This window comes from Hibiscus syriacus, unplaced genomic scaffold (genome assembly GCF_006381635.1).
Source record: "Hibiscus syriacus cultivar Baekdansim isolate YM2019G1 unplaced genomic scaffold, ASM638163v2 tig00111402_pilon, whole genome shotgun sequence".
Classification (NCBI taxonomy): domain Eukaryota; kingdom Viridiplantae; phylum Streptophyta; class Magnoliopsida; order Malvales; family Malvaceae; genus Hibiscus; species Hibiscus syriacus.
The window spans coordinates 6,639,648-6,667,076 of record NW_024063082.1 but is presented as its reverse complement, the minus strand read 5'-3'; the positions used below and the strand labels follow the sequence as shown (position 1 = coordinate 6,667,076).

The following is a 27,429-nucleotide window of genomic DNA, read 5'->3' as shown; positions in this document are numbered from 1 at the left end:
CTCCTCGACCGTCTCTCGCTATCTTTGTAAACAACCACCAACACACTATAGATACAAATACACTTTGATTTATTCTCTTTCACCACTCAATGTGAAACAAAACAAAACAAAGCCTTAATATCTCTTCAACCCAGGTATTGTCTTAAACTCTTCAATATTCTGTATATATATTTACCTTTTTTTGTATAAGAGATGTTAGTTTCAAAACTAATAGACCAACCGCTTGTTTCTTTTGTTTAGTTTTTCCTGTTTATGTTTGTGTTATTTTCCGATGTATATACATATTTTGATTCAAAATAGCTATGGATCAGTGCAAAACATAACTACCCATTTGCCCAGGTTACTTCTTTCACGTTTACTTTTAACGTTTCAAAGCCTTTTGTTCTTTCCCTGGGGAAGGTTAAGTGTATTGTTTAAATATCGTTTCTTTTTTTTTTTTGCTTTGGTCTTGTTATATGTTCCTTTAGGATCATATCAGAATCTTGCTTATGATTATGACAAGTAAAACCAATTTATTTCGACCTTTCGAAGTTGAAAACTCTCTAGTTCCTGGCGTAGAAGGTGATTCCTGGAGCAATGCAGAAGTGGATGGTTTTCTTCTTGGTTTGTATATATTCGGGAAGAATTTTGGGCAGATAAAACGATTAATCGAGAACAAGGACATGGGGGATATATTGTCATTTTATTATGGGGCATTTTATAGGTCTGATGCATATCATAGGCGGTCAGATGGCAGAAAGAGAAGTCGTCGAAAAAATATATACGGACGGAAAATCTTTACTGGATGGAGGCAACAGGAATTGTTATCTCGTTTGCTTGCCCATCTTCCGGATGAATTACAAAATAATTTTCTGGAGGTAACCCGATTTATCACTAAAATTTCATTTAGAAAGAAGCTCAATGTGTTTTGCTGTTTATTGATGTCAGACTTTGATTTTTCATGTTAGCTTTCCAATATGTTTTACCATGAATATAAGATTCTCAGACTCATCGTCTATTGGCAGGTATCAAAGTCATTTTTAGAGGGGAAAACTCCGCTTGAAAATTATGTCTCCTGTTTGAAGACTAGTGTTGGCATATCTGCACTTGTAGAAGCTGTAGGCATTGGTAAGGGGAAGCCAGACCTTACAGGCCTGGCCATGGAGCCTCCGAGGCTGACTAAGTTTCCCCTGAAATACCGTCTGGGAAGTGTTAGGAAAATAAACCGAGTACAAGTAATTTCCCTATAACCAGATTAGTGAGAATGCGAAATAAAAGCGGAAAAATAATACCCGAAAATTGATAACGGAGTTCAGCCAATTGTGCTTACGTCTCCGGGCTGCTGCAGATCTTTTACTAAGAGAGAAAATTTACAGGTGTTTACAAAACACTCACTACTCACAAGAAAGCTCTCTAGTATAGGAAGAAAGAAATGTTTTGGGATGATTTTGAAGCTAAATGGGTAAGGGTATTTATAGTAGAAACTTAGGGACTAATCTTTGAAAATACCCTAAAGTGCAATGACTAAAGTGAATTTACCCATTCCTATTTTCAACAAACATCTACCAAAATTTTACCAAACTTTGAAAAATATTTTTCAAAGAAACATTTACCAAACTTTGAAAAAAACATTTTCCAAAGTTGGTTGCCAAACTTTGAAACTTTTAACAATCTCCCACTTGAAGACTGATTTTAATATGTCTTCACACCTCGATCAATGCAGCAGCATGTCTGGTCTTGTTATTCTAGCATGCCAACTGAAGTTGAACACAACTTCAGTTTGTCCGTAGTCACCGTCTTTGTCAACATGTCTGCCGGATTTTGAGCTCCACTAATCTTTTCAAGTTTCAAAATCCCATCTTCCAGAAGAGACCGGATAAAATGATATCTCAATTGTATGTGCTTTGTCCTGGAATGAAAAGACGGATTCTTTGCTAGATGGATAGCACTTTGACTGTCGCAATACAAGATATTGTTTTCTTGTTTCTTGCCTAACTCTTCCAAGAAACTTTGGAGCCAAACCATCTCCTTGCTGGCTTCCGTAACAGCGACATATTCTGCTTCAGTTGTGGAGAGAGCAACTATCTTCTGTAGTTGAGAAACCCAACTCACTGCAGTTCCTCCTAGAGTATAGACATACCCTGTAGTGCTCCTTCTGATATCGACATTTCCGGCTAAGTCAGCATCTACATAGCCTGTCAGTATCATATCTCCACCTTTGAAACAAAGTGCTTTATTTGTGGTACCCCGAAGATATCTGAGGATCCATTTGACTGCTTCCCAGTGTACCTTGCCCGGATTATTCATGTACCTGCTAACAGCTCCCACTGCATGAGCAATATCTGGTCTGGTACAAACCATGGCATACATCAGACTTCCAATTGCTGAGGCATACGTCACCTTCACCATGTGTGCACGTTCTTCCTCCGTCTTTGGTGATTGGTCTTTGGAGAGTCTGAAATGAACACCTAAAGGTGTACTTACTGGTTTAGCATCTTGCATGTTGAACCTGGAGAGTACTTTGTTGATGTACTCAGCCTGTGATAACATCAAAGTCCCCGACTTTGTGTCTCTCTTGATCCTCATCCCAAGAATCTGCTTTGCAGCGCCCAGATCCTTCATAGCAAACTGCTTCGACAATTTTTGCTTCAAGTGTATAATCTCTTGCATGTCTGAGCCTGCAACGAGCATGTCATCAACGTACAATAATAAAATAATGAAGCTGTTGTCGAACCTCTTGATGTAGCAACAATGATCTGCTTGGCATCTGATAAAACCACTGCTACTCATGAAGCTATCGAACTTCTTGTACCACTGTCTAGGAGCTTGTTTTAAACCATACAAGCTCTTCTTCAACCTGCATACCAGGTTTTTCTTGTCTGCCTCTATGAAGCCTTCTGGCTGCCTCATATAGATTTCTTCCTCCAAATCACCATGAAGGAAAGCTGTCTTTACATCTAACTGCTCGAGATGTAAATTCTCCGCAGCTACAATTTTCAACACCAGTCTGATTGTAGACAGTTTTACGACTGGAGAGAAAATTTCATTGTAGTCAATACCTTCTTTTTGCTGAAAACCTTTGACAACCAATCTTGCTTTGTAGCGTTTTCTCCCATCATGTTCTTCTTTGATCCTGTAAATCCACTTGTTATGGAGCGCTTTCTTGCCTGGTGGTAATTCAGCTAATTCCCACGTCTGATTTGACATAAGCGAGTCCATCTCATCTTTCATGGAAGACTCCCACTTGACTGAATCCTCCACCTGCATTGCTTCATCATAGCACTCTGGTTCACCATTGTCAGTCAGCAACAAATAGTGCAAAGAAGGCGAATACCGTTGGGTTGGTTTAGGAATTCTGGAGGAGCGTCTCAGTTCTGGTGTGTGTGGTTCTTCTTGAACTGCTTCAGGATTGATCTGAACATCATTTCCAGAAATATCCTCGAACTCAGCAAATTCCTTTGTTTCAGCTTCGGTATTACTTGATTCTGCGGTTGACCTATCTTTGTACATCACATTTTCATTGAAAATGACGTCTCTGCTTCTGATGATCTTTCGATTTTCGTAGTCCCAAAACCGGTAACCGAACTCATCACCACCGTAACCAACAAAGACGCATTTGTTGGACTTGGCATCAAGTTTACTTCTTTCAGCAGAGTTTATGTGTACATAAGAAATACAACCAAACACTCTTAAGTGTGAAAGGTTTATTTCTTTCTTGCTCCAAGCTTCCTCTGGTATTCCGCCATCCAAAGGAACTGAGGGCCCACGGTTGATCAGGTAAGCTGCAGTGTTGATAGCTTCAGCCCATAGAAATTTGGGCAATCCGGCATGTATCCTCATGCTTCTGGCACGTTCATTCAGAGTTCTGTTCATGCGCTCTGCTACGCCATTCTGCTGCGGTGTTATGGGAACTGTTGTCTCCATCTTGATCCCATTGTTTGCGCAGAAATCTCTGAAACTACTGTCTCTGTACTCTCCTCCATTGTCAGACCTCAACCGCTTGACTTTCAAACCAGTCTCATTTTCCACCATGGCCTTCCATTTTCTGAAGGTATCAAAGACTTCTGATTTCTTCTTCAGAAAATAAACCCACACCTTCCTTGTTGAATCATCGATGAAGGTGACATAATATAGTGAGCCTGCAAGAGATGGAACAGGGGATGGTCCCCATACATCAGTATGAACCAATTCTAACCTTTCTGCCTTGGGAGTCTTGCCAATCTTTGTAAAACTGACTTTCTTTTGTTTTCCAAAGATGCAATCCTCGCATAGTCCGATATCTACATTCTTTAGATCCGGCAGCTTCCCTTTTGACAGAAGTATCTTCATTCCTTTCTCGCTCATATGGCCGAGCCTTTGGTGCCATAGGTTTGATTTTCCATCAGCATCTGCTACTGCAATGATATTCTCTAAATTGGAAGTTACATAGAGAGTACCAGTCTTCTTACCACGAGCAATGACGAGTGCTCCTTTGGTAATCTTCCATTCACAGCCTGAAAAAGTTGTACTATATCCTTCTCCATCAAGCTGCCCAACAGAAATCAGATTTCTTTTGAGGCTAGGAATATGTCTCACTCCTGTTAGCTTCCAGGTGGTCTGGTTTGGCAGCTTTAGTCGGATGTCTCCTTTTCCGACGATCTTCAAGGTTTCATCATCAGCTAGATGAACCTTCCCAAAATCACCACTGACATAGTTCTCCATGATTTCTCGGCATGGGGTGGAGTGAAAAGATGCCCCTGAATCCAAGATCCATGATTCAATCGGACTGTTGACGCTTAAAATCATGGCATCACCTGTCTCCTCCGTCATGTTGGCAGATTCCTGTGCACCGGTATTTTTCTTCGGTGCTCGGCAATCTCTTTTGAAGTGACCCTTCTTGCCGCAATTATAACAGGTAAAATCTTTATTTCCTGTTCTTGATTTGCCCCTTCTGGATTTTGATCTTCCACGATTTGAATTTCTTTCTGAAGTTCTCCCTCTAGACTCAGTGTGCAAGGCTGAGGAGGTTGATGCTTCACCCGATTCTCTTCGTCGAATTTCTTCACTCAATACCAGATCCCGAACATCGTCGAATTTTAATTTGCTGTTTCCCGACGAACTGCTGACTGCTGTAACAGTAGCATTCCAACTGTCTGGTAGAGATGATAAGAGAATTAAAGCTCGAACTTCATCATCGAACTCAATTTCCACTGAACTCAATTGGGTTGTGATTGTGTTGAGTTCATTTAGGTGTTGTGCCACCGATGCCCCTTCCGCCATCCGCAAATTGAATAATCGCCTCATCAAATGAACTTTGTTTGAGGCCGATGGCTTCTCGTACATACTGGAGAGAGCCGCCATAAGACCCGCCGTGGTCTTTTCCTTTGCTATGTTAAAAGCAACATTGCGGGATAACGTCAGTCGGATAACTCCGAGGGCTTGTCTGTCGAGAAGAGCCCAATCTTCATCCTTCATGCCCTCTGGTTGCTTTCCTGAGAGAGGTTGATATAGATTTTTCTGGTACAAAAAATCTTCAATCTGCATCTTCCAAAAACCAAAGTCCACACCATCGAACTTTTCAATTTTCACCTTCCCTTCGTCTGCAGCCATCGCTCCCACTCGAATCTGGCTTCGTTTGGATCGTTTCCGACAATTCTTGCGAATCACCGTGTATTAGAACACCACCGTCGACAAACTCGTATCGCCGATCGAATTTCACTATTCACGAAATTCACTATTCACGTGAATAGTAATCAATAGTAACCTCGCAGAAAATTTGAAAAAATTCACAACCAAAAGCTCTGATTACCAGTTGTTAGGAAAATAAACCGAGTACAAGTAATTTCCCTATAACCAGATTAGTGAGAATGCGAAATAAAAGCGGAAAAATAATACCCGAAAATTGATAACGGAGTTCAGCCAATTGTGCTTACGTCTCCGGGCTGCTGCAGATCTTTTACTAAGAGAGAAAATTTACAGGTGTTTACAAAACACTCACTACTCACAAGAAAGCTCTCTAGTATAGGAAGAAAGAAAAGTTTTGGGATGATTTTGAAGCTAAATGGGTAAGGGTATTTATAGTAGAAACTTAGGGACTAATCTTTGAAAATACCCTAAAGTGCAATGACTAAAGTGAATTTACCCATTCCTATTTTCAACAAACATCTACCAAAATTTTACCAAACTTTGAAAAATATTTTTCAAAAAAACATTTACCAAACTTTGAAAAAAACATTTTCCAAAGTTGGTTGCCAAACTTTGAAACTTTTAACAGGAAGGCTTGCTCATCTCTTACATCTAGTGATATCATCAGATTCTTAACCGGAGGCTTTCGATTAAGCAAAGCTCGTTGCAACGATATCTTCTGGGAAACTGTTTGGCCACGTTTGCTTGCACGAGGGTGGCATTCTGAGCAGCCTAAAAATCAATGCTCTGTCAGTTCCAAACATTATCTAGTTTTCCTTATTCCGGGAGTGAAGAAGTTCTCGAGAAAGAAACTGGTTAAAGGAAATCATTACTTTGATTCTGTTAGTGATGTTTTGAGTAAAGTTGCATCTGAACCAACACTTACTGAGTTTGATTCTGAAGGAAATTGTAGGAGGAGCTGCAATGAAGAAAATGGGTGCATTACTGAGGAGTCATCGGAACAAGATGACCCTGCCTATAATAAGCCTCACTATCTCAAACCCCGAGTCTCTATTTACAGTTCTAACCTTATTAAGTTCAAGGTTGTTGATTCCAGTTTGATACATGGAGGAAAAGCATCCAAGATGAGAGAACTGAGATATTCACCAATTGATTTGACGTTTACTTCGAAACCAATTCACAAGGATGCTCTAGATTCGGGGAAGGTAAATGCTAATCATTTGCTGTCAAAAGGTGATAAATGTGTTAAAAATGCTGCCCATCGTGAGGGTATAATGGCTAGCTCTACTGCACGGCACATAAAATTTACCATTGTGGGTACCAGTTTGCTACAGGGAGGAAAATCATCCCGGGTTAGAGAACTCAAATATTTACCGTTTAAGGTTGAAATTTCTTCTGAAATTAATAGTTTTTTCCGGTGGAAATGACGATAATTTAACTGATGGTTCTTCTGATGAGCATGAGCGAAAAACTGCAGAAAGACTACATAGTCAAGGTCCAGTTGCCACTGATACAAAACCTAGTAGTGAGCCAATTGCTGCAGATAATGTTATGAAAGGTGGAGGTGACTATGAAAATGACATTTCAAATCAAGATCTGAAGAACTCGTGTACCACAGTCCAGAATTTGTCGATATACCAACAGAAGAAGACCGATACATCAGAAGATGCCAGGTCAAAGAGGATAATAAAGCACCATTTCAGTCGAAGAGCTAAATCAAGTCCTTCTGTTAGCTTGGTCACCCCGGAAAAATGAAAGAAGTTAACTGCTTGTATTAACAAAGAGGAAAGCTGCCTGACCGAGAATTTAGCTACTGTGTCTATTAACATAGCTTCTCCAACGAAACGAAAAAAATTAACTGCTTGTGCTATGTTGGAGGGGAGTGATATTGCTGAGAATAACTCTAGAAATCCAATTAATTTAATTTCTCCGATGAAGAGACAAAGATTAAATGCTTGTACCGAGACAAAGGAAAGCCATGTGACCGAGAAGTTTTCTGGTGGCATTAATGAGCAAATGGGGGTATGTCGTGCCTCAAATTCTCAAGAAGAAGGCAGCAATGGTGTTCTCCATGTGAGTCATTTCCAAGAGGAAGTATTATTTCTTAGCTCTTCTGCTGAAGGCAGTTCAGAATGCACAGAGACTTCTCGAGGGAGTAATGAGAAGCTTCCATCCCTGTCATCAATTGGTTCAGACCCTCCCCTGTTTCCACAGGACTCCCGGAATGATGAACCAGGATGCGCCAAAGCTGATGGCAGCCAATTCATCATTGTGAATAGTATGCTGATTTGTTGAAAACCGCTACTAATGTCTATGCGGAAGAGCAGCAAGCTATTGTGAATCCCCGGAGGCAAAGCAAAAGAAGTAGACCACTGACCACGAGTGTTGGAAGCTCTTGAGAGTGGGTTCTTCAACATGAAGAAGACGCAGAGAATGAGAGACGTTCAAGCACCAGCAATCCAATTTTCGAGTCCTTCCCAAAGGGCACGCAGTAGAGTCAAAGCATGCAAACGTTGCTGTTAAAACTGCAGATGCCAATGAAGGAAAAGACCAAGATGGTTCATTTATTTCTTCTAAAGATATTATGAACCAACCTCCTCAAGTGACTCACTAATATTTTACAGGATCGGTCAACATCATGAAGTTCTTACCAGAAACGAACTGATGTATTCATTTACTGATATTTTGCCAGTCCATATCCGTGGATGCCTCGAACATCTATGATAAAGGAAGGGTTGAGCAGTTATGCATATGCCTATATGATTGAGTCAAGATGGCACTGGTAAACCGATAAGAGTCGAGGAGGGTAAACCTATACGAAGCATGGAGCAGTCGTAAGTAGGAGAAGATTTCCTGATACTTGTGTTCATTTTTGTATCTTTCATTGTCCATTTACGTCATTGAAGGATCCTTTGACAGCTTGCGAATGTTGTTTTTTCATGGTATTTTTGTTCTCCTCCACTCATGAATTTATGAAAGCTGTTTGAAGGGTTCATCTTTAACCAAATTCATGGTATTTTTGTCCCCCATGCAATCGGCATTCAGCTTGACCTTAGAGAGAAAGGGCTTGACACTCATTTCAAGTGGTTCGGTCTCTTGTTTGATAACCACAAGGTGAAGGCTTCAAATATTGAAGCAGGAGAACGAGGAGACCAGACTTAAAAAATCAAATTATTATATATTTTATTTTTATATATTTTTTATTAACAATTTATTTTTGACGACTTTTCCTCTGGAATTCCGGCTATCTTCGTGAACTACCCTCGGTCTTTAATTTTACGGTGAAAAAAATCATTAAGGGAGATGATAATGATAAAAAGAAAAGAAAGATATTATCATATTTTTAAATAAAATAATATTTTAATTTTAACCATTTAACATGTAACAAATATATAATTCATTATCTTCTTGAGAACATAAAAGATTATAATTTTATAAGGTTAAACTTGTTGTAGAATTCGGGTTAATTTCCACTGATAATAACAAATTCACATTGAAAACTATTATCTAGGTGACTAGTGTGAAAATGATTATACTAAAAATCACCCCAAGGTAAATTCCCATGAAATAGGAGGGGTCACAATGGTCCATCTTAAAACCCACTTTCCTTAGACAGAACTACCAAGACAAGTAATTTTAATAGGACAATAATTAACAACAACTATACCCGACAATAGCTATTAAATAGACATAAAATAGAACACCAAAATTTAATGAGGTTCAGCCAAAATTATGCCTATGTCCTCGAACACTACTAAGATAATATTTCACTAATAGAGGAAATATTACAAAGAGAGAAAGAGTACAAATAACCTTTAATAGTGAAGAAAGCTTATATTTATGGGATTCTTAACTATGGAGGAGGAGGGCTCTATTTATAACAAAAGAATTTCCCCTCCTCCTTATACACAACCAATGTGGGACTTTGCCAAAAAACCAACAAATCTCCACCTTGGCAAATCCCACAAATATAAGTCTTCTTCACTATTAAATGTTATTTGTAATCTTTCTCTTTGTAATATTTCTTCTATTAGTGAAATATTATTTTAGTAGTGTTCGAGGACATAGTCATAATTTTGGCCGAACCTCGTTAAATTTTGGTGTTCTCTTTTATGTCTATTTAATAGCTATTGTCGGGTATAGTTGTTAATTATTGTACTATTAAAATTACTTGTCTTAGTAGTTCTGTCTAAGGAAAGTGGGTTTTAAGAGGGACCATTGTGACCCCTCCTCTTTCCTGGGAATCTACCTTGAGGTGATTTTTAGTATAATCGTTTTCACACTAGTCACCTAGATAATAGTTTTCAAGGTGAATTTGTTATTATTGGTGGAAATTAACCCGAATTCCACAACAATTGGTATCAATGCTCTTGGTTTATTTTAGTATGCTCTGTGATTGCGGCTTAGGTTGATCTTCCACATCAGAAAAATTTTTTCTTGGGCTAATTGACATTTCGCATTGACAACTATTAAATAGAATTTGTAGCAGAAATGGCAGACGATACAAAAATATCCACATCGTCGTCAACAGCTTCTTCATCTTCAATTTTGACAAGAAATGTTATGACAAATGTTAGATTTGCAGCGGAGATTTTTGATGGCACCGGTCATTTCGGCATATGGCAAAGTGAGGTTCTAGATGCCCTATTTCAGCAGGGTCTAGACATTGCTATTGAAGGAGAGAAATCAGATGATGTTGAGGAGAAATAATGGAAGAGGATCAATAGATTGGCATGTGGTACTATTCTATCATATCTTTCTAGAGAGCAGAAGTATGCATTTTCTAAGGAAACTTCTGCAAGTAAATTATGGAAGGCACTGGAGGAGAAATTTTTGAAGAAAAGCGGTCAGAACAAGCTCTACATGAAAAAGAGATTATTCCGCTTCAACTATGTACCAGGTACCACTATGAATGATCACATTACTAGCTTTAATCAGCTGGTGACTGATCTGATGAATATGGACGTGACTTTTGAAGATGAAGATCTAGCTCTGATGTTGATGGGATTACTTCCTGATGAGTTTGAGTATCTTGACACTACTCTACTTCATGGGAAGATTGATGTGTCTCTCAGTGAAATAACTATTGCCTTGTATAGTTATGAATTGAGAAAGAAAGACAAACAAGAAAACACAAGTGTCGAAGCAGAAGCTCTTGTTGTTAGAGGCCGTTCGAAGAGTCAGAATAAAGGAATGAGAGGGAGATCGAAGTCAAAGTCCAGATTTAGCAAAGATGAATGTGTCTTTTGTCGAGAAAAAGGGCACTGGAAGAAAGAATGTCTCAGGCTAAAGAATAAAGGCAAACCTGAAAGGGGAAAGGCTGTCTCAGAATCAAATGTGGTCGAGTATGATGATGCAGATTCATATTTCGCATTCGCTGCTACTCCATCAACCAGCTGTTCCAGTTCATGGCTGTTAGATTCAGTTTGTAGCCACCATATGACCCCCAATAGAGAATGATTCTTTTATTTTAAAGAACTAAAAGGTGGATTTGTCTACACAACAAATAATTCCCCTCTTGACACACTTGGGATTGGTTCAATTCGCTTGAGGAATCAGGATGGATCAATCAGAACCTTAACAGGTGTCCATTATGTACCAGATTTAATGAGAAATCTCATCTCTGTGGGAACCTTAGAGTCAAAAGGTTTAGAAGTGAGGGAAAAAGATGAAATTATGAGGATTATCTCTGGTGCACTAGTGATAATGAAGAGAATCCAGAAAAGAAACAATGTGTATTACTTTCTGGGTAGTACAATTGTTGGGACAACAACAGTGACATCTTTTACTGATAAACAGGAGTCAAAAGCGACCAGGTTATGGCATATGCGCTTGGGGCATGTTGGTGAAAAATCTTTGAAATTACTGATAGATCAAGGATTATTGAAGGGTGCTCGGGGTTGCAAATTGGCTTTTTGTGAGCATTGCATCAAAGGGAAGAAAACGAGGGTGAAATTTGGAACAACAATCCATGATACTAAAGGTATTTTGGATTATGTTCATTCAGATGTATGGGGGCCTTCCAAGATAACTTCATTGGGAGGAACACACTATTATGTCACCTTTGTTGATGATTTTTCCCGGAGAGTTTGGGTGTATATAATGAAGACAAAGGATGAGGTGCTAGGATTTTTCTTTAAATGGAAAAAGATGGTGGAGACTCAAACAGACAGAAAAATCAAATGTCTCCGTACAGACAATGGTGGAGAGTACAAAAATGATCTATTTTTGAAAGTATGTGAAGATGAAAGTATTGTCAGGCACTTCACTGTCAGATCTACACCACAACAGAATGGGGTGGCAGAGCGTATGAACCGGACATTAGTGGAGAAGGTTCGGTGTATATTGTCTAATGCTGGGTTAGACAAAGAATTTTGGGCTGAGGCTTTGGTCTATGCTTATCACCTTGTCAACCGCTTACCATCGACTGTTATTGGTGGTAAAACAGTACAATAGATTGTTAGTGGAGAAAGAGTACAAAGAATGATGGGTTATCAAGGGATAAGAAATTGGGGAGGCTTTGTTTGTCTCAGAAAGAATATCTGAGGAAGGAACTAAAACGTTTTGGCATGAATGAGAAGTCAAAACCAGTTAGTACACCTCTTGCTCCTCATTTCAAGCTCGATGCATCCATGTCACCTAAGAATGATGTAGAACGGGAATAAATGTCAAACGTTCCGTATGCAAGTGCTGTTGGTAGCTTGATGTATGCAGTGGTGTGTACGAGACCCGATATTTCACAGGCAGTTGGGATTGTGAACAGGTATATGCATGATCCTGGAAAGGAGCATTGGCAAGCTGTGAAATGGATTCTTCGGTATATTCTGAACACCGTAGATGTTGGTTTGGTCTTTCAACAGGACAAACAAGATGGTCAGTGTGTAGTTGGGTATTGTGATTCAGACTATGCAAGTGATTTGGACAAGCGTCGATCAACTATTGGTTATGTGTTTACATTTACAAAGGCACCAGTCAGTTGGAAGTTCACCTTATAGTCAACAGTGGCTTTGCCTACTACAGAGGCAGAGTATATAGCAGTTACAGAGTCTGTGAAGGAGGTAATTTGGCTTCAAGGGACATAAAAGTACACTGTGACAGTCAGAGTGTTATTCATTTAGCAAAGAACCATGTTTACCATGCAAGGACGAAGCACATCGATGTTCGATATCACTTTGTACGAGAGATTCTAGAAGAAGGTGGAGTCATAATCCAGAAGATTCAGACCACTGAGAATCCTATTGATATGTTGACAAAAGTGGTAACTGCGGTCAAGTTTAAACATTGTTTAGACTTTGTCAATATTGTTACAAATTGAAAGATGAATTTGCAGACACTATTGAATATTGGATTTTTTAGAGATGTGTGTGGAATTTGCCAAGGTGGAGATTTGTTGGTTTTTTGGCAAAGTCCCACATTGTTTGTGTATAAGGAGGAGGGGAAATTCTTTTGTTATAAATAGAGACATCCTCATCCTTAGTTAAGAATCCCACAAATATAAGACTTTTTCACTATTAAAGGCTATTTGTATTCTTTCTCTCTTAAATAAGGAGGATAAGGGCTCTATTTATAGCAAAAGAATTTTCCCTCCTCCTTATACACAAGCAATGTGGGACTTTGCCAAAAAACCAACAAATCTCCACATTGGCAAATTTCAAAAATATAAGATTTCTTCACTATTAAAGGCTATTTGTACTATTTCTCTTTGTAATATTTCATCTATTAATGAAATATTACAAAGAGAGAAAGAATACAAATAGCCTTTAATAATGAAGAAGGCTTATATTTGTGGGATTCTTAACTAAGGAGAAGGAAGACTCTATTTATAACAAAAGAATTTCTACTCCTCCTTATACACAACCAATGTGAAACTTTGCCAAAAAATCAACAGAACTAAAATTTTTTTTATTCATGAATGATTCTTTATAGAAATAACATTATTTTAATATTATATAAATAAAACTATATCACATTATATATATATTTTAAATGGCTCGTCACATCAATAATGTTTTTTTTAAACATGTATGATAGAATATGGTTTTGTCCATGTGTCATTTTTTTTCAACATATCCATGTGTCATTAGAATGGTGCATTGGAGGACTAAATTTGAAAAAAAAATCTAAAAGAAAAATTATACGAAGACGTATTAGTACGAGGATGATTGGTTCCCCAAGAGATTGGGAGAAGACTATTTTGAAGATTATTATCCGACAGACGCGCGAAAAACAATACTACAATTTACACGGGAAACTCTTCCCCCTAAAAATATCTCCGATGTCGGTGCTTACAGTTCCTATTTCATTTTCTTCATCTGTAAATCTATATATATAAACCCTGTTTCAAATTTCAACCCAAATCCCAACACCATATCGGCTCCATTAGATTCTCGACCTTTTCTGGTTTGTTTCTAATGGAGCTGAGGGTGAATCTAATGTATGCCAAAGACCTCAAACACGTCAATCTCATCACAAAAATGAAGGTCTATGGCGTCGTTTCGATCAACGGCAATCCTCGGACGAACCAGAAAACACCTGTTGACAAAGAAAACGGGTCCAACCCAGAGTGGAATTGCCGCATGAAGTTCATCGTCGACGAAGCTCACATCCACCAGAACCTCATCTTCCTCGTGTTCGCTCTCAAATCGAGCCGCATGCTCTGGGACAGGGACATCGGCAACGTGCAGGTCTCCGTTAGGGAACTGCTCCACCAAACCAACGGGAACCACATGGTCGACCAGAACGTCAGCTACACCGTGGTGTTGCCCGATGGTAAATCGAGAGGCATCCTCAATTTCTCGTACAGGTTCGTGGGGAACCTCAATGGCACCGCTCCGTTCCCTCAGCTTCCGGGGGCCGTACATGAAATACAAGGGGGAAGCCCTGTTTTGGCGCTTGCGTCGCCCCAACACGGTGGTTCGTATCCTTATCATCCGCCGCATGGGACGAGCATGTATCCTTATCCGACGCCGCATGGGATGAGCATGTATCATTATCCGACGCCTCATGAGATGAGCATGTATCCTTATCTGCCGGCATATGGTTACCATCAGGGCCGTGGACCCGTTTCAGGCTATGGATATCAACAGCCGCCACAGTGCGACAGTAGTAAACCTCCAAAACAACGATCTGTAAATGAGGATAATTGGGTTTGAGTTGAAATAAATCAATTTTTTTTAAAATGTTTGAAGCATTTCGTATAAAAATAGGATGAAAAATATGAACAGTTCAGGAAAATGCAGATAAAAAATACTCAAATCTAAAAGCTAACATGACTATCATTTACACTTTTTTTTATATATATATATAATCATTAATATTTATTCATTAATTAATTTTAAAAACAGATTAAGAAAGTGAAATAAAGAAAACAAATATTTTAATATTAGTCATATCATAAGTGATGATCAAAGATAAGACGTTAATCACAAAAAGAGGATAAATGAAAAGATTAAAAAATATTTGAAGACAGAGAAGAATGTCATAAATATAGAATTATTAAAATTTAAAAATTAAAGAAGAAATAAAATTGTGATATAAAATAAGGAAAAACAAAAAATATGATTAATCGAATATCAACATTAAAATTGATATCACCGTCTATTAAATTAAAGATGAAAGATAAGAATTAAGCCGGTTTTAAAAAGAAAAACTATAGAAAAAAATTCTTCTAAATTTATAAAAGAGCATACACTAATTAGTAATTATACAAATAGAATAATATATGGAAAGAAACAAAATTTCAACCAAATAACAAAATAAAATATATGAATAAGCATAAAGCATCACTATGTGCATGAAAATAAACAATACTAATACTAATATGAAAATGAATATAACGACAATAACATATTAATAACCGACTTTATTATAACTAAAACATGACATATATAAAATAATTACAAGCAATTATTAATACGAGACAATTAATCTCAAGAATTAAATTAAAATTAGATTAATAATACAATTAAATAAATATTAATCAGAGACATCATATCGAATTCAATCATAAAAATATATTATAAAAGTAGATTTTTTTTAAAAAATGGAAAAAATATTAAACAAAATAATATAAAATCTCAAAATAATAAACTTGTGATTTAAGGATTGTTTTTTTTTTAGCAATAAAAATTGAGTCAAACATACAGAGGAGGACTTTGGTCGGTTTATTGGATAAACCGGATTTTGCCCTGAACTTATAATTCTCGCCGCCTCCTACGATTTCCTTTTCACTTTTTTCTTGTTTTCGCTCCCAACACTCGCGCTTTTTTCTGATTTCACCAGCTCAAAGGAAAGTTCAGAAGCTAAAAATAAATAAAAAAATAAAAATCTTTATTTTTCTCAATTTCGCTGAAAACTCTGCCCGGAAGCAGCTGAAGCGATGTCCGTTCAGCGATTAGACAGAGGCGATCTATGGAAGAACAAGGCTCGTATCTCACAACTCCAGCTCAGGCAGCGGTTCAGGGTGGCCGTTGATCGCCATCGCCGTTCTGTATTTGCTGACCGTTACTTCTCCTCCACGGTTCAACACTGGCTCCGTCGCTTCCGTGACTTCCGCCTCGATTCTCTCCCTTCTTCCTCCGTTTTCTACCGCAAACGAGGTCGCTTTTTCCGCTCCAAATTCCATGCCTTCTATCTATTTATGCTTTTTAGGAAGCATAACTTCGTTTGTTTTTCTACTCTTCGATCGCTTAGCACTATAAAGAAAAAGAACGCCCAGATGTAATTGTTAGAAAGCAAAAGTATCCTTCACTCTCCCTCAATTTGGAACTTGTTCTTTTAATTGCATAATTCGAAAAATTTTAGATTTATGTGGATGTTCAGTGTAAAAAAACTTCGAATTTTTAGCTTGATCAATTTAAGTTGCTGGTCTTGCAGTGACCAAGGACTTTAACTTGGAGGAGGATTCGGCTGTTTTTCGAATGCTTCAAGCTGTAGCGTCTGCCATGTTTTTATGAATGGTCTCAATCGTGTCCAAGTATGCAATTGAGAAAATTCTATTGTGTTCTTTGCAGGTATTTCACAGTTTCTAGGAATTAGTACATGTTCTCTAATGTGGCAGGTTTATGGCCTTGAAAAATTACATGACGCTTTGCTTAATAGACCCAAGAACAAGCCCCTTATAACAGTATGTACCATGGTTTTTGCTATTTATCTGTTTTAGCTTTTGCCTCTTTCATCGGTGTTATGTATGGTCCTATTATTTTGTGTAGCATATGCTGATGAAGGAACGATTATTTGCAGGTAAGCAATCATGTTGCTTCTGTGGATGATCCATTTGTCATTGCTGCATTGCTTCCTCCCAGAGTTCTTCTTGACGCTCAAAACTTGAGATGGACCCTGTGTGCATCAGATCGATGTTTCAGTAATCCTGTGACTTCTGCATTCTTTGGTTCTGTAAAAGTCTTGATGGTGTCTCGTGGTGATGGGATACATCAGATGGTATATTTTTTAAATTTTGACATACTCTTATCAAGTATAGAACAGTGTTTGTTTAACACTGAGTAAGTGGATAACTACAAATTCAAGTGCAGATGAATATCCTTGCTTTTTAGAATTTGTTTTATGCGTTGTTTAGAATCTTAGATGAGGGACATTCAACTGAAGAAAGTGGAAAACAAAGAGGAGGGGCATATTTTTGCTTTTGAACTTCTTTAAAATGGATATGATTGCTAATGTAGTATGATTGTAGACACAGTCTTCAGTTTTTTTAATGTGTACGCATGCTACAGCATATTGGTTTGCATGCATATTGTTAGTGCCTTGATACTTTGTTTCCTTTTTCATTCCTTGAACTTCTTAAGATGCATTGATTATGTAATATGTTTTAGGCCCCATATATTTGCACCTTTCTAGACAAATTTCTAGTATAGTATATCAAGGTTCATCTGCATATTTATGCTTTCATTACGTAAATGTGTGGCATCATACCCGTTTCATCGTTTTGATTCAACTGTTGTAGGGCATGGACATGGCCATTTCAAAACTGAATACTGGTGGATGGATTCACATCTTTCCTGAAGGCAGTCGTTCTCAAGATGGTGGAAAAACAGTTAGATCTTCTAAGAGAGGTGTTGGGAGGTTAGCGTTTGGAGGTAACTTCTTTTTATGCAAATATACATCTTACATCGTTCATCTGTGTTATAGAGATAATTGTTCAATAAATTGAACTTTTATCCTATTTGTTGTTTTCCTTGTTAGTTACTAATATCTTTAAAAATATAATTATGATGATACAGGTTGGTTCTAGATGCTAACAGTATTCCAATTGTTCTGCCATTTGTGCATACTGGAATGCAAGATGTTGTGCCTGTAGGAGCCAATTTCCCGAGGATTGGCAAGACGGTATGTACTTTTGCTATTATCTTTTTGCATAATATGCATTTGTTTATATTATCTTTTAATACATTAAACTTTGCAGGTGACAGTCCTAATCGGAGACCCTATACTTTTTGATGATCTGGTCAATGTAGATGATACCTCTGATGCATCACGAGGAAAATTATATGATGCTGTTGCATGTAGAATTGGGATTCAACTGCAGAATTTAAAAGTGAAAGTCGACAAGTTAGCGCTCTAGCAATCTATCCAATCAGAAAACCTTAACAAAGATGGGTCAGAACGTGCTGCCAATATCTTGCATCAGGTTGATTGAGATCCATTTGGCTTAGGAAGCCATGGCTATATGGCAGATGAATCTTCGGTAGAAAAAACCCGAGTTCAAACAAAGACAAATGATATCAGTCCCGAAGAAGCAACTCCAGATAGATATTTGAGAATGGGATTTTCTCTTGGCGGGATCGGTTCAAGGTTTCACAGTTATATGGATCCAACTGAATTAATGGGTTTCGCGGCGAGAGGCTTGCTAACGAACCGTAGATTTAAGGGAAGTTATTCAGACGTTAGTGACATACGCCCACTGAAGACTTAAGCGGTTTTTCGAATCTAATTTGTTAATGCAATGGAATATTTTTCTGTTCGATTATGTAAATAAGAATTTTTTTTTGTGGTGAGTCTTCCGACATAGATTTTCTACATACAAAATAACTCAAACTGTTTATCATTTGAACTAACAATAATTTTTATCTATGCTAATACAAATTCCCAGCTTTCTTTTTCTTCTCATATTTTAGCAATATTTATGTTATATTCATTTTAGCAAATTTGTATCAAATACGTATTTTATCTTAATATTTGTATTAAATATATATTGATATTTGATATTCATATCCGAATCCAAATATATTTTATCCTAATATTCATATTAAATTAATATTTGTATTAAATATATATTGATATTTGATATTCATATCCGAATCCAAATATATTTTACCCTAATATTCATATTAAATACGTATTTATATTTGTTATTTATATCCGAATCCAAATATATTTTGCCGTAGAATAATGCCTGAAACGTGATGCTACCTAAGTGCATATGAATCCAGATCCAAATAAGCCATAGATAAACCGAAAATTGGGCTATCTTGAGACAGAAATAAGCCCAATAATTACCCGTGACTCCGTGAGGCCTAAACGAACAATTCACCGGCTGCGGTTCCTTCCTTTTCTTCGCGAACAAGAGAACGATAAACATCTTCATTTGTCTCTGTTCCTTTTTTCTTTTTCTATATTTGGATTGCTTTCTACGATTCTCCAACTCATCCCTCCGTTGAAATCAGTGTTGTTCTTTGAAAACCGTCACTGATGGCAACCTGTTTGGTAGAAGATTCGAGCTTTGAAGAAGACCAGCTGGCTTCCATGACCAAAGATGTTATCGTCCGAGCTTCCCGTCTTCTCGATAATAAGATTCGAAATATCAAGGTCCTTCTCGAGCCTTGATCTCTCTCTATCTCTCGGTTACCTAATTATTTTTTACAAATAAGGGAATGTTGTTTAATGTTAAATTTCTGGTTTTATTATATTGGGGAATCTTGATGCTTGAAGCTGGACAGTTTTCTTTTGCACCGAAACTTTTTTGTTCTTTCGGAAGAATGTTGCAATCTTTAGGGTGAATTTTCTGATTTTTGTTTTAATTGGTTTATGTTACGTAAGGAGGAGATGCAAAGGACAAATCTCGAGTTGGATTCATACAAGGAAAAGATTAAGGAGAATCAAGAGAAGATTAAGCTCAACAAGCAGTTGCCTTACTTAGTCGGTAACATTGTCGAGGTAAATTTTGCTTCATTTTCTTTCTTTTTCCCCTCTAACCCTGTTGGACTTCTGTGTTATATTTGTGTTCCAGAAATCTTCTATTTATTCTCTACTGGTGTATATGATACTGAATTTAAACATCCTCGAAAGAGTATTCAAAGGGATAGCAGATGAGTAGTGAGCCGTTACTGATGTGATTATATCATAAATAAGCAACCATATGCCTTCTTTGTTATTCACGGTGTGAGTGTCGGATATGGGAATGTGCCCAACATGTTACTTTTTAGCGTTTCTTTTTTGAGAAGTTTTATGTAGGTTTATATTCCATACCCATATCTGAAAATGAAGAGTAGGAGTTGCATGGTGTCTGCTTGGGTGAAGCAACATAGTCTGCTTGGGTGCTTTAATTTTTATTACTCTTTCTTTCAGATATCGGAGATGAATCCTGAAGATGAGGCGGAGGAGGATGGTGCCAACATCGATCTAGACTCGCAAAGGAAGGGTAAATGTGTTGTGCTGAAAACCTCTACCCGTCAGGTAATTGCAAAGCATAATTTCTTATCTACTACTTGTAGGGGAATTCGATGTTCTGGTATGTTTTTCCCTAGTGAAATTAGTTGTCAAATATCAATTCAACATTTTCTTAATATTGTTGAAACGATAATTGGTTTCATCTTGACTTGTTTTTAATTTACTACAGACCATCTTCTACCTGTTGTTGGACTTGGTGACCCTAATAAATTGAAACCTGGTGATTTGGTTGGGGTCAACAAAGACAGCTACTTGATATTGGATACTTACCATCTGAGTACGACTCCAGAGTAAAGGCTATGGACGTTGATGAGAAGCCAACTGAGGACTACAATGATATAGGTGGCTTGGAGAAGCAGGCAAGATTTTTTAATTTCCACTGGCCCTTTCTAAGACTATCATTTCATAACTGTTAATCTATTGTTTAATGTTGTTTTCCTGATCCTTGTTCCTGGATCAAATCCAAGAACTAGTTGAGGCCATTGTGTTTCCCATGACTCATAAAGAACGGTTTCAAAAGCTAGGCATTCGTCCCCCTAACGGAGTGCTCTTATATGAACCTCCTGGAACTGGAAAAACATTGATGGCTCGTGCTTGTGCAGCACAAACAAATGCCACGTTTCTGAAGCTAGCAGGTCCCCAACTAGTTCAGGTATGAAGGCTTGTATCCTTTTCAACCTACTTTATATTTGGACCCTGTCTAATCCCTTCAATTCTCATTGCAAACGACTTTTGCCGTACTGCTCGCTTCTTGGTTAGTAAAACATTATAGAAAATTTGTAACAAAATAGTATATTATTTAACAGCATTATGCTCTGCTTTTATATCAGTTTGCTTCTGCTCTATGTTAACCAAATTGTAATGCATGTAGATGTTCATTGGAGATGGAGCAAAACTTGTTCGTGATGCTTTTCAGCTTGCTAAAGAAAAATCTCCATGCATCATTTTTATAGATGAAATTGATGCAATTGGTACAAAGCGTTTTGATAGGTAATGCAATATCTTAATTTCTTCTGAAGCAAATTTGTTGAGGCTGGTAGTAGCATTTATTTGTGGATAGAACCACTGATTCTTGATATGTTTGTTATCATTTGCTGTGAGGTGAGTGGAGATAGGGAGGTTCAGCGAACAATGTTGGAACTGCTCAACCAGCTTGATGGCTTTAACAGCGATGAACGCATTAAGGTTGCATGATTTCTTTTGGTTATTTATTTGCTAAAACATAAGTGATATATTTTAATTTAATGAATGTATTGTAGGTCATAGCAGCAACTAACCGTGCTGATATCCCTGATCCTGCTCTCATGCATTCTGGTCGATTGGATCGTAAAATTGAGTTCCCACATCCCACTGAAGAAGCAAGAGCTCGAATCCTTCAGGTATGACTTTCAGTCCTGCTGCTTCTGAGGATTCTATCCTGGGCTAATTTGACTGAATACTTCATTGGGTTTTTAGATCCACTCAAGGAAGATGAACGTTCATCCAGATGTAAATTTCGAAGAACTTGCTCGATCGACATACGATTTCAATGGAGCACAACTGAAAGCTGTTTGTGTGGAGGCTGGCATGCTAGCTCTTCGCCGTGATGCAACTGAGGTGCAGTTCTAATTTTCTAGGAGTTTATTTACTTAAATTTCATTTTGGGAAGCAAACATATAGGAATCTATTTTTTTTTATAGAATATAAGCCTCATTAAAACCCCCTTCATATCCTACATGTTATATAAGTAACATGAAGGACATAGGAAGGAGGAAAAGAGCGCCTCTGAATTATATTAATCTGGAACATAACATACAACCAATCCATAACCATAGTCTGCTAAAAACATAAGACTTAACAACCTAAACACAAACTGCAGCACTAAAACCACACTCCTTAAAAAACTGAATAGAAATCACATCCTAAAAACAATAACTCATAACCACATATCATCCTATACCAGCTTTTGCTAACTCATCTGCTTCCCAGTTAGCAGCTCTCACAATATGTCTTAAAATGATGCCCTTTCCTTCCACATAATTAGCTACGCCTCTTTCCAACGACTGAAACAACGAGGTACATAAGTCTGGATTTTTAATCCACTTTAGGGCCGTAGTCGAGTCTGACTCCAAAATAATCCTCTGAGTTGGAAAAGATCCTAACTCCTCGATGAGACTGCAACCTCTTTTGATCGCCACAACTCTGCAAGAATAGGCGGACCTCCTCCAATTTTTTCAGAGAATATTCCTAGTTTCAACCCTCTGTCATCCCTAATCAGACCTCCAATTTCTCCTTTGTCCCATCCCTTTACCATTGCCCCATCAATATTAAGTTTAATGAAACCTTCCGGCGGAGGTATCCACCTAGAAGTAGGATCACACCTCTGATTCTGTCTTCCAATCGAGTCTGCCAATTTTAAATCCCCAACTAGAGAGTCAAAAGGAATATTAATATCCTTGAATCTCACCCCAAACCAAAAAGCAGTTCTAAATCTAGAAAGAAAGAACAGCAGAGTAGAATCCACTTTCCCTTTCTGGAAAATAATCTCGTTCCTACATTTCCAAACCGACCACAACACCGCAATAAAAATGAATTTCCAAATAGTAGATCTCGGAATTAACTCATCCCACAAAATTAAGAAGTCAATCACCTTCTTAGGAACCATAAAAGAAACATTCCAGCCCCTCAAAAATCTAGACCACATAACCCAAACCACCTCACAATGCAAAAACAGATGTGAGATCGACTCCTCCCCCTTCCCACACATCGGGCATAATAGGAATCTATTAGGTATTACTTCTTTATGCATGCATATTTGTATTTGCTTGTATTAGATTTAACATGTGTATAACTGAGCCATGGGAGCTGCGTGTAAGTAAAATGGTTTGGGTGTGTTTTATAGGTGAATCATGAAGATTTCAATGAAGGTATCATTCAGGTGCAAGCAAAGAAGAAGGCAAGCCTAAATTACTACGCTTAATCATAGAGCATATCACAGTGTATCAAGCGAAAGTAGAGAAGGTATGGTGCTAATGTCAAGGACATGTCATAATGCTGTTGGGGAATATGTTTTTTTTATAGGAAGTGTAGGTCTCGTTAAAAAAGCCCCTCATGATTAACGGAACACCAATTGGTGTTTCTTAATCAACGGAGGGAGGAAAAGAGTGCCTCAAAATTCATTAATACCAAAAGATTACATAACGTTTAAAAACAAACAAACCCCTTACAATAGTAACCCAAAACATACCAAACAACACCCAGTAAACAATTTTAATTCTGCCCAAGCTAATGCTTATGCCACCCACGTGAAGGTGGCAGATGCTCATACCATGTTACTGCGCCCCAACAGCCCAGCATCCCTGCATCCCACGTGCAGTTTGATTCCCCATCACCCATGCCCTGCTGCTCCACGAGCACACAAACCGGGGCTGATGCCCATCCTCCACCTAGCAATCTCAATCCCTGCCCATACCTTACTGCCAAATATACATCTACCAACAGCTCTAAAATACTAACCATACATAAAGCCAAAATTTGGCCCGAAAATACAACACAATACTACTAAAAAAGACGTCAAATAAAACAGGTTATACAATCCATATAATCCAGAATCTAACACTACAACCATAATGTTCTGATATCAAAACCACCTTAAAGCCTTCAAGATCAGAAAAAACTCCCCTCGATGTACCTTCCTCTGAGTCCTCTTGCTTCGACTTTAACGAGGCTTCCTTTGGTGAGCCGAAAATTTTTCTTGTAAAATTCGGAGAGAACTAAAAATAACATTTCTCTCCTCCAAAGCTCTAAGTTTCTGACGCCCTTCCAAAATGGGGAAATCAATTAAAAAATCCTTAGATCTTTTGAATGCACACTTATTTGTAAGGCCCACATTAAACTCATCCTCCACCACCTTTGAATCTACACGTCCAACCAACATGGGGAAATGAATAGAATAATCATTCTTTCTCTCAAAAACACGTGCATGCTCATAACTTTTCTTGCTATCTTCTTCTGCCCCTCTCTTTTCGTGAACCACCACGTCCAAGCAAGGCACAATGCCCTTTTTCGACAGCCCTTCTTTAGGCACGTTTGGGAAAGCATGCGCGTTTACAGCGCACACCTCCACCTCAGATCCCACGTTCTCCCTACACAAGACTTTTCCACTTGAATCAATGGAAATATTCCTCTCTTTATTTAAAGCCACAATACCCATACTCACGTCACTAGCCTTGGTCTTTGGGCCCTCAATACACAAAATAGAGTTATTGTGCGCATTACTATCGAGAGCAGCACAACCTCCAACACATTGTGCACATGAACTTCGATAGCAGCACAACCCTCCAACACATTGTGCGCATGAACTTCGATAGCAGCAGAACACTCCAACTCGGGAACCACGTGCTCCCTACAATCAACCTCCAAAACATTCAAAGTGCCACTCCTCGGACAAATTGAAGCATGCGCTGCTACCCCATTACAAGATGTCTGGGGAACAATTCCAATATCCCGGACCTCTTCGAATCGAGGTTCTTCATCAACTTCCTTAGCCAAGGAACGCCACGCTCCACCATCAGCAAGGGAGTCATCTAAGACCGCTTGAGCCTTTTCATGAACTTCCTCCCTTTGAGTGGAGACATCAATTAACTCTCCCATCGCAGATAACGGGGAAGCACCCTCCATTTCCATCGAATACGGCTCTTCCCAGACAGATTCTGGGCTGAAGCATGGTTCAAACTCTGAAACATGAACTGTAAAAAACCAATTCCCAACTTTCAAATCGAAGGATTCATCCACTTGAGCTTTGTAGTTCGTGGTGATCTGAAATAAAGCCCTGTCAAACAATCCGGGATTTAAAGTCCCTTTCCTCAATGGAAATAAGCTCTCCCCATTTTCCTGCAATATTCCTGAAGGTGGAATTACTCCATGCAAACGGAGGGATCCCTTTGCACGATAACCAAGCCTGTCGACTACTGCACTGAAGCTGTTCCGACCATACTTCCACTTTGTCGAAGCATTTATTCAATGCCCCAATCTGATTATTAAGAGTATAATCCCTACTCTCTTCATCTTCAAGTATAATTAAAATTGCTAGCCCGCTTAACCTCATAATTTTCGGTCCTAAGATGCCTTGTGCATAAAATCAGCCAGATCATTCATTTTTATGAATTTTCTGCACTAACCGGCCAAGCTATCTCTAAGAGTTAGAAGCTTATCCTCATCAACAACACCAACAATAGGTTCCTCTGCCTGACTAGCATCCTCCATTCTACTCTTATTCTCGGCTGGATTTGGACCAGAAAGCTTCTTCCTCCAGAAGGCTACACGAGGTAAAAATCTCGCCATGTAAACTCTAATTTTACTACCATGAATCCAGGATCTATCAGCACCGATGATAGCCTTCCTCGCGTCCTCCAATATGGTAAAACGAACAAAGCCAAACCTACTACCTCCCTTGCTTCTTTTGTCGGGGATGAAGGAATCAATCACCTCGCCATATTTATCAAATATTGGCCAAAGACCTTGATGATGAACTCTGGGATATTGAAGATGATAACTGTTGTCACCATGTTTACCAACGCCTGATTTTTTAGAGAGAAGGAGGAGCTTCTCTCACTATTTTCTAATTAACACTAAATATTTGGGAAATATGTTGATAAACGTGCTTGACTCTGCTCAATTGTATGGTGTTTTACTTTTTAAAAACTGCTATGCTTTTATTTGAATCTTGTCATACTCGACGCTGTTTTAGCCACACAAAAAAAAATAGTTGGGACATCCAATTCTTTTACCCTTACCGCTTCAAAATGGTTGGTACTTGCAGCAGAGGATTGGGGAATCAACCCCGTAAATAATAGTAGCATTCCTACGTTTCCCTATCACAAAACAGTTGCAAACACAGGATAAAGGGGCTCACCCCCTGATATCCCCGATTGCAGTCATTGGTCTGGGGGTTGAACTCTTTCAATTCGCCCAACATGTTAACAGATCATCCAGACTCTCTTCATTTGTATGGGCACTCTTCGCATCTCTGATTGGTATATTATTGCAATATGCACGAAACTTCTTATTAAAATCTTCTGATAAAGCTAAATTATCTTGGCTGATGAAAGATCTAAATCTCAACACATCTTTATCAATTTTATTCCTTTCTTGTATTATAATCAAATTTAAATATTGGGTTAAATGGTAATTTGATCCCTTTCCATTGCAAAAATTTTACACGACTCTTCTGAGAATGTCATGCCATAGATATTATATGTATTAAAAATTTTGAAATTTATAAAAAAATATGTTTTTTATTTTTAAAGTTTTATTTATTTCTAATTCAGTTAAATTTTTAAAATTTATATATATATATATATATATATATATATATGTATTACATAAGATTCTAAAAGCAACACATTCTTGAGATATGTTAAGTGAATGAAATATCAAAATACCACTCAATACTCAAATGTCTTTGAATTTTTATTAATATTTAAATTATACTGATTTTTTATCAATATTTTAATTGTGTCGTGTTTGATAATTTCAAGTCTACATCTTAAAAGGATTTGAACTTGGCTACATCAACAACGTATACCTCTTTACATTAGCCAAAGCACCCCCCTACTACTGGAACAAAAATCCTCTGCCACCTCTATGTGTCCCTCTTTATGCCCCTCTAATAATATTTTGACACGTGTTTTTTATTTTTATGACAACACATGTAAATTTCTAAAAAAAAATTGCTTTTCTTTTAACTTCATCTTCTACATTCTCTCTTTTATTTACAAACTCCAAAACAAATCAAGAATTTTCAGGTTGATTAATAAAAAAAAAAGTTCAATTCGCAACAAATTTTAGTGTACCCCAGCTGATGAATGGTATTCTTTTTCTTTCAGCAAAATTAGTACATGATTCTCATTTTTCAATTCAATAAAATAAACCCACACCTTAGGATTTTGTATTGTTATTGTTACCTTAGCAGTTGATTCTGAAAAAGCACAACAAGCAGCTTTCGATTGTATTTTCATACAAATGCAAGAAACAAACTTTCGACTTTTTATGAAAAATAAGAAAGAAATTCAAAGGGAGCAGTGGTGTCATTATTTTATTAACCAATTTTTGCGGACTTATCTTCTCAGTTTCCCAGCTTAATCAAAATGATATATATATATA

At 37.8% G+C, this 27,429-nt stretch overlaps 1 protein-coding gene and 3 pseudogenes across 1 annotated transcript; all 4 read left to right on the top strand.

Moving 5' to 3' along the window:
- Positions 1–494: 494 nt before the first annotated feature.
- LOC120161488 lies at positions 495–8,328 on the top strand (annotated as a pseudogene).
- Positions 8,329–13,970: 5,642 nt separating this feature from the next.
- Positions 13,971–14,756, top strand: LOC120161486 (protein SRC2-like). Its single transcript, XM_039171718.1, has one exon. It carries the CDS (start codon positions 14,016–14,018, stop codon positions 14,754–14,756), a length of 741 nt encoding a protein of 246 aa, XP_039027649.1. The 5' UTR covers positions 13,971–14,015.
- A 1,103-nt stretch (positions 14,757–15,859) lies between these two features.
- LOC120161704 lies at positions 15,860–18,551 on the top strand (annotated as a pseudogene).
- A 658-nt stretch (positions 18,552–19,209) lies between these two features.
- Positions 19,210–27,429, top strand: part of LOC120162215 — a 28,697-nt pseudogene continuing 20,477 nt past the window's right edge.

Excerpts from the sequence above, each read along its gene's own strand:
- LOC120161486 (XM_039171718.1), top strand. The coding sequence starts at position 14,016 with ATGGAGCTGAGGGTGAATCTAATGTATGCCAAAGACCTCAAACACGTC.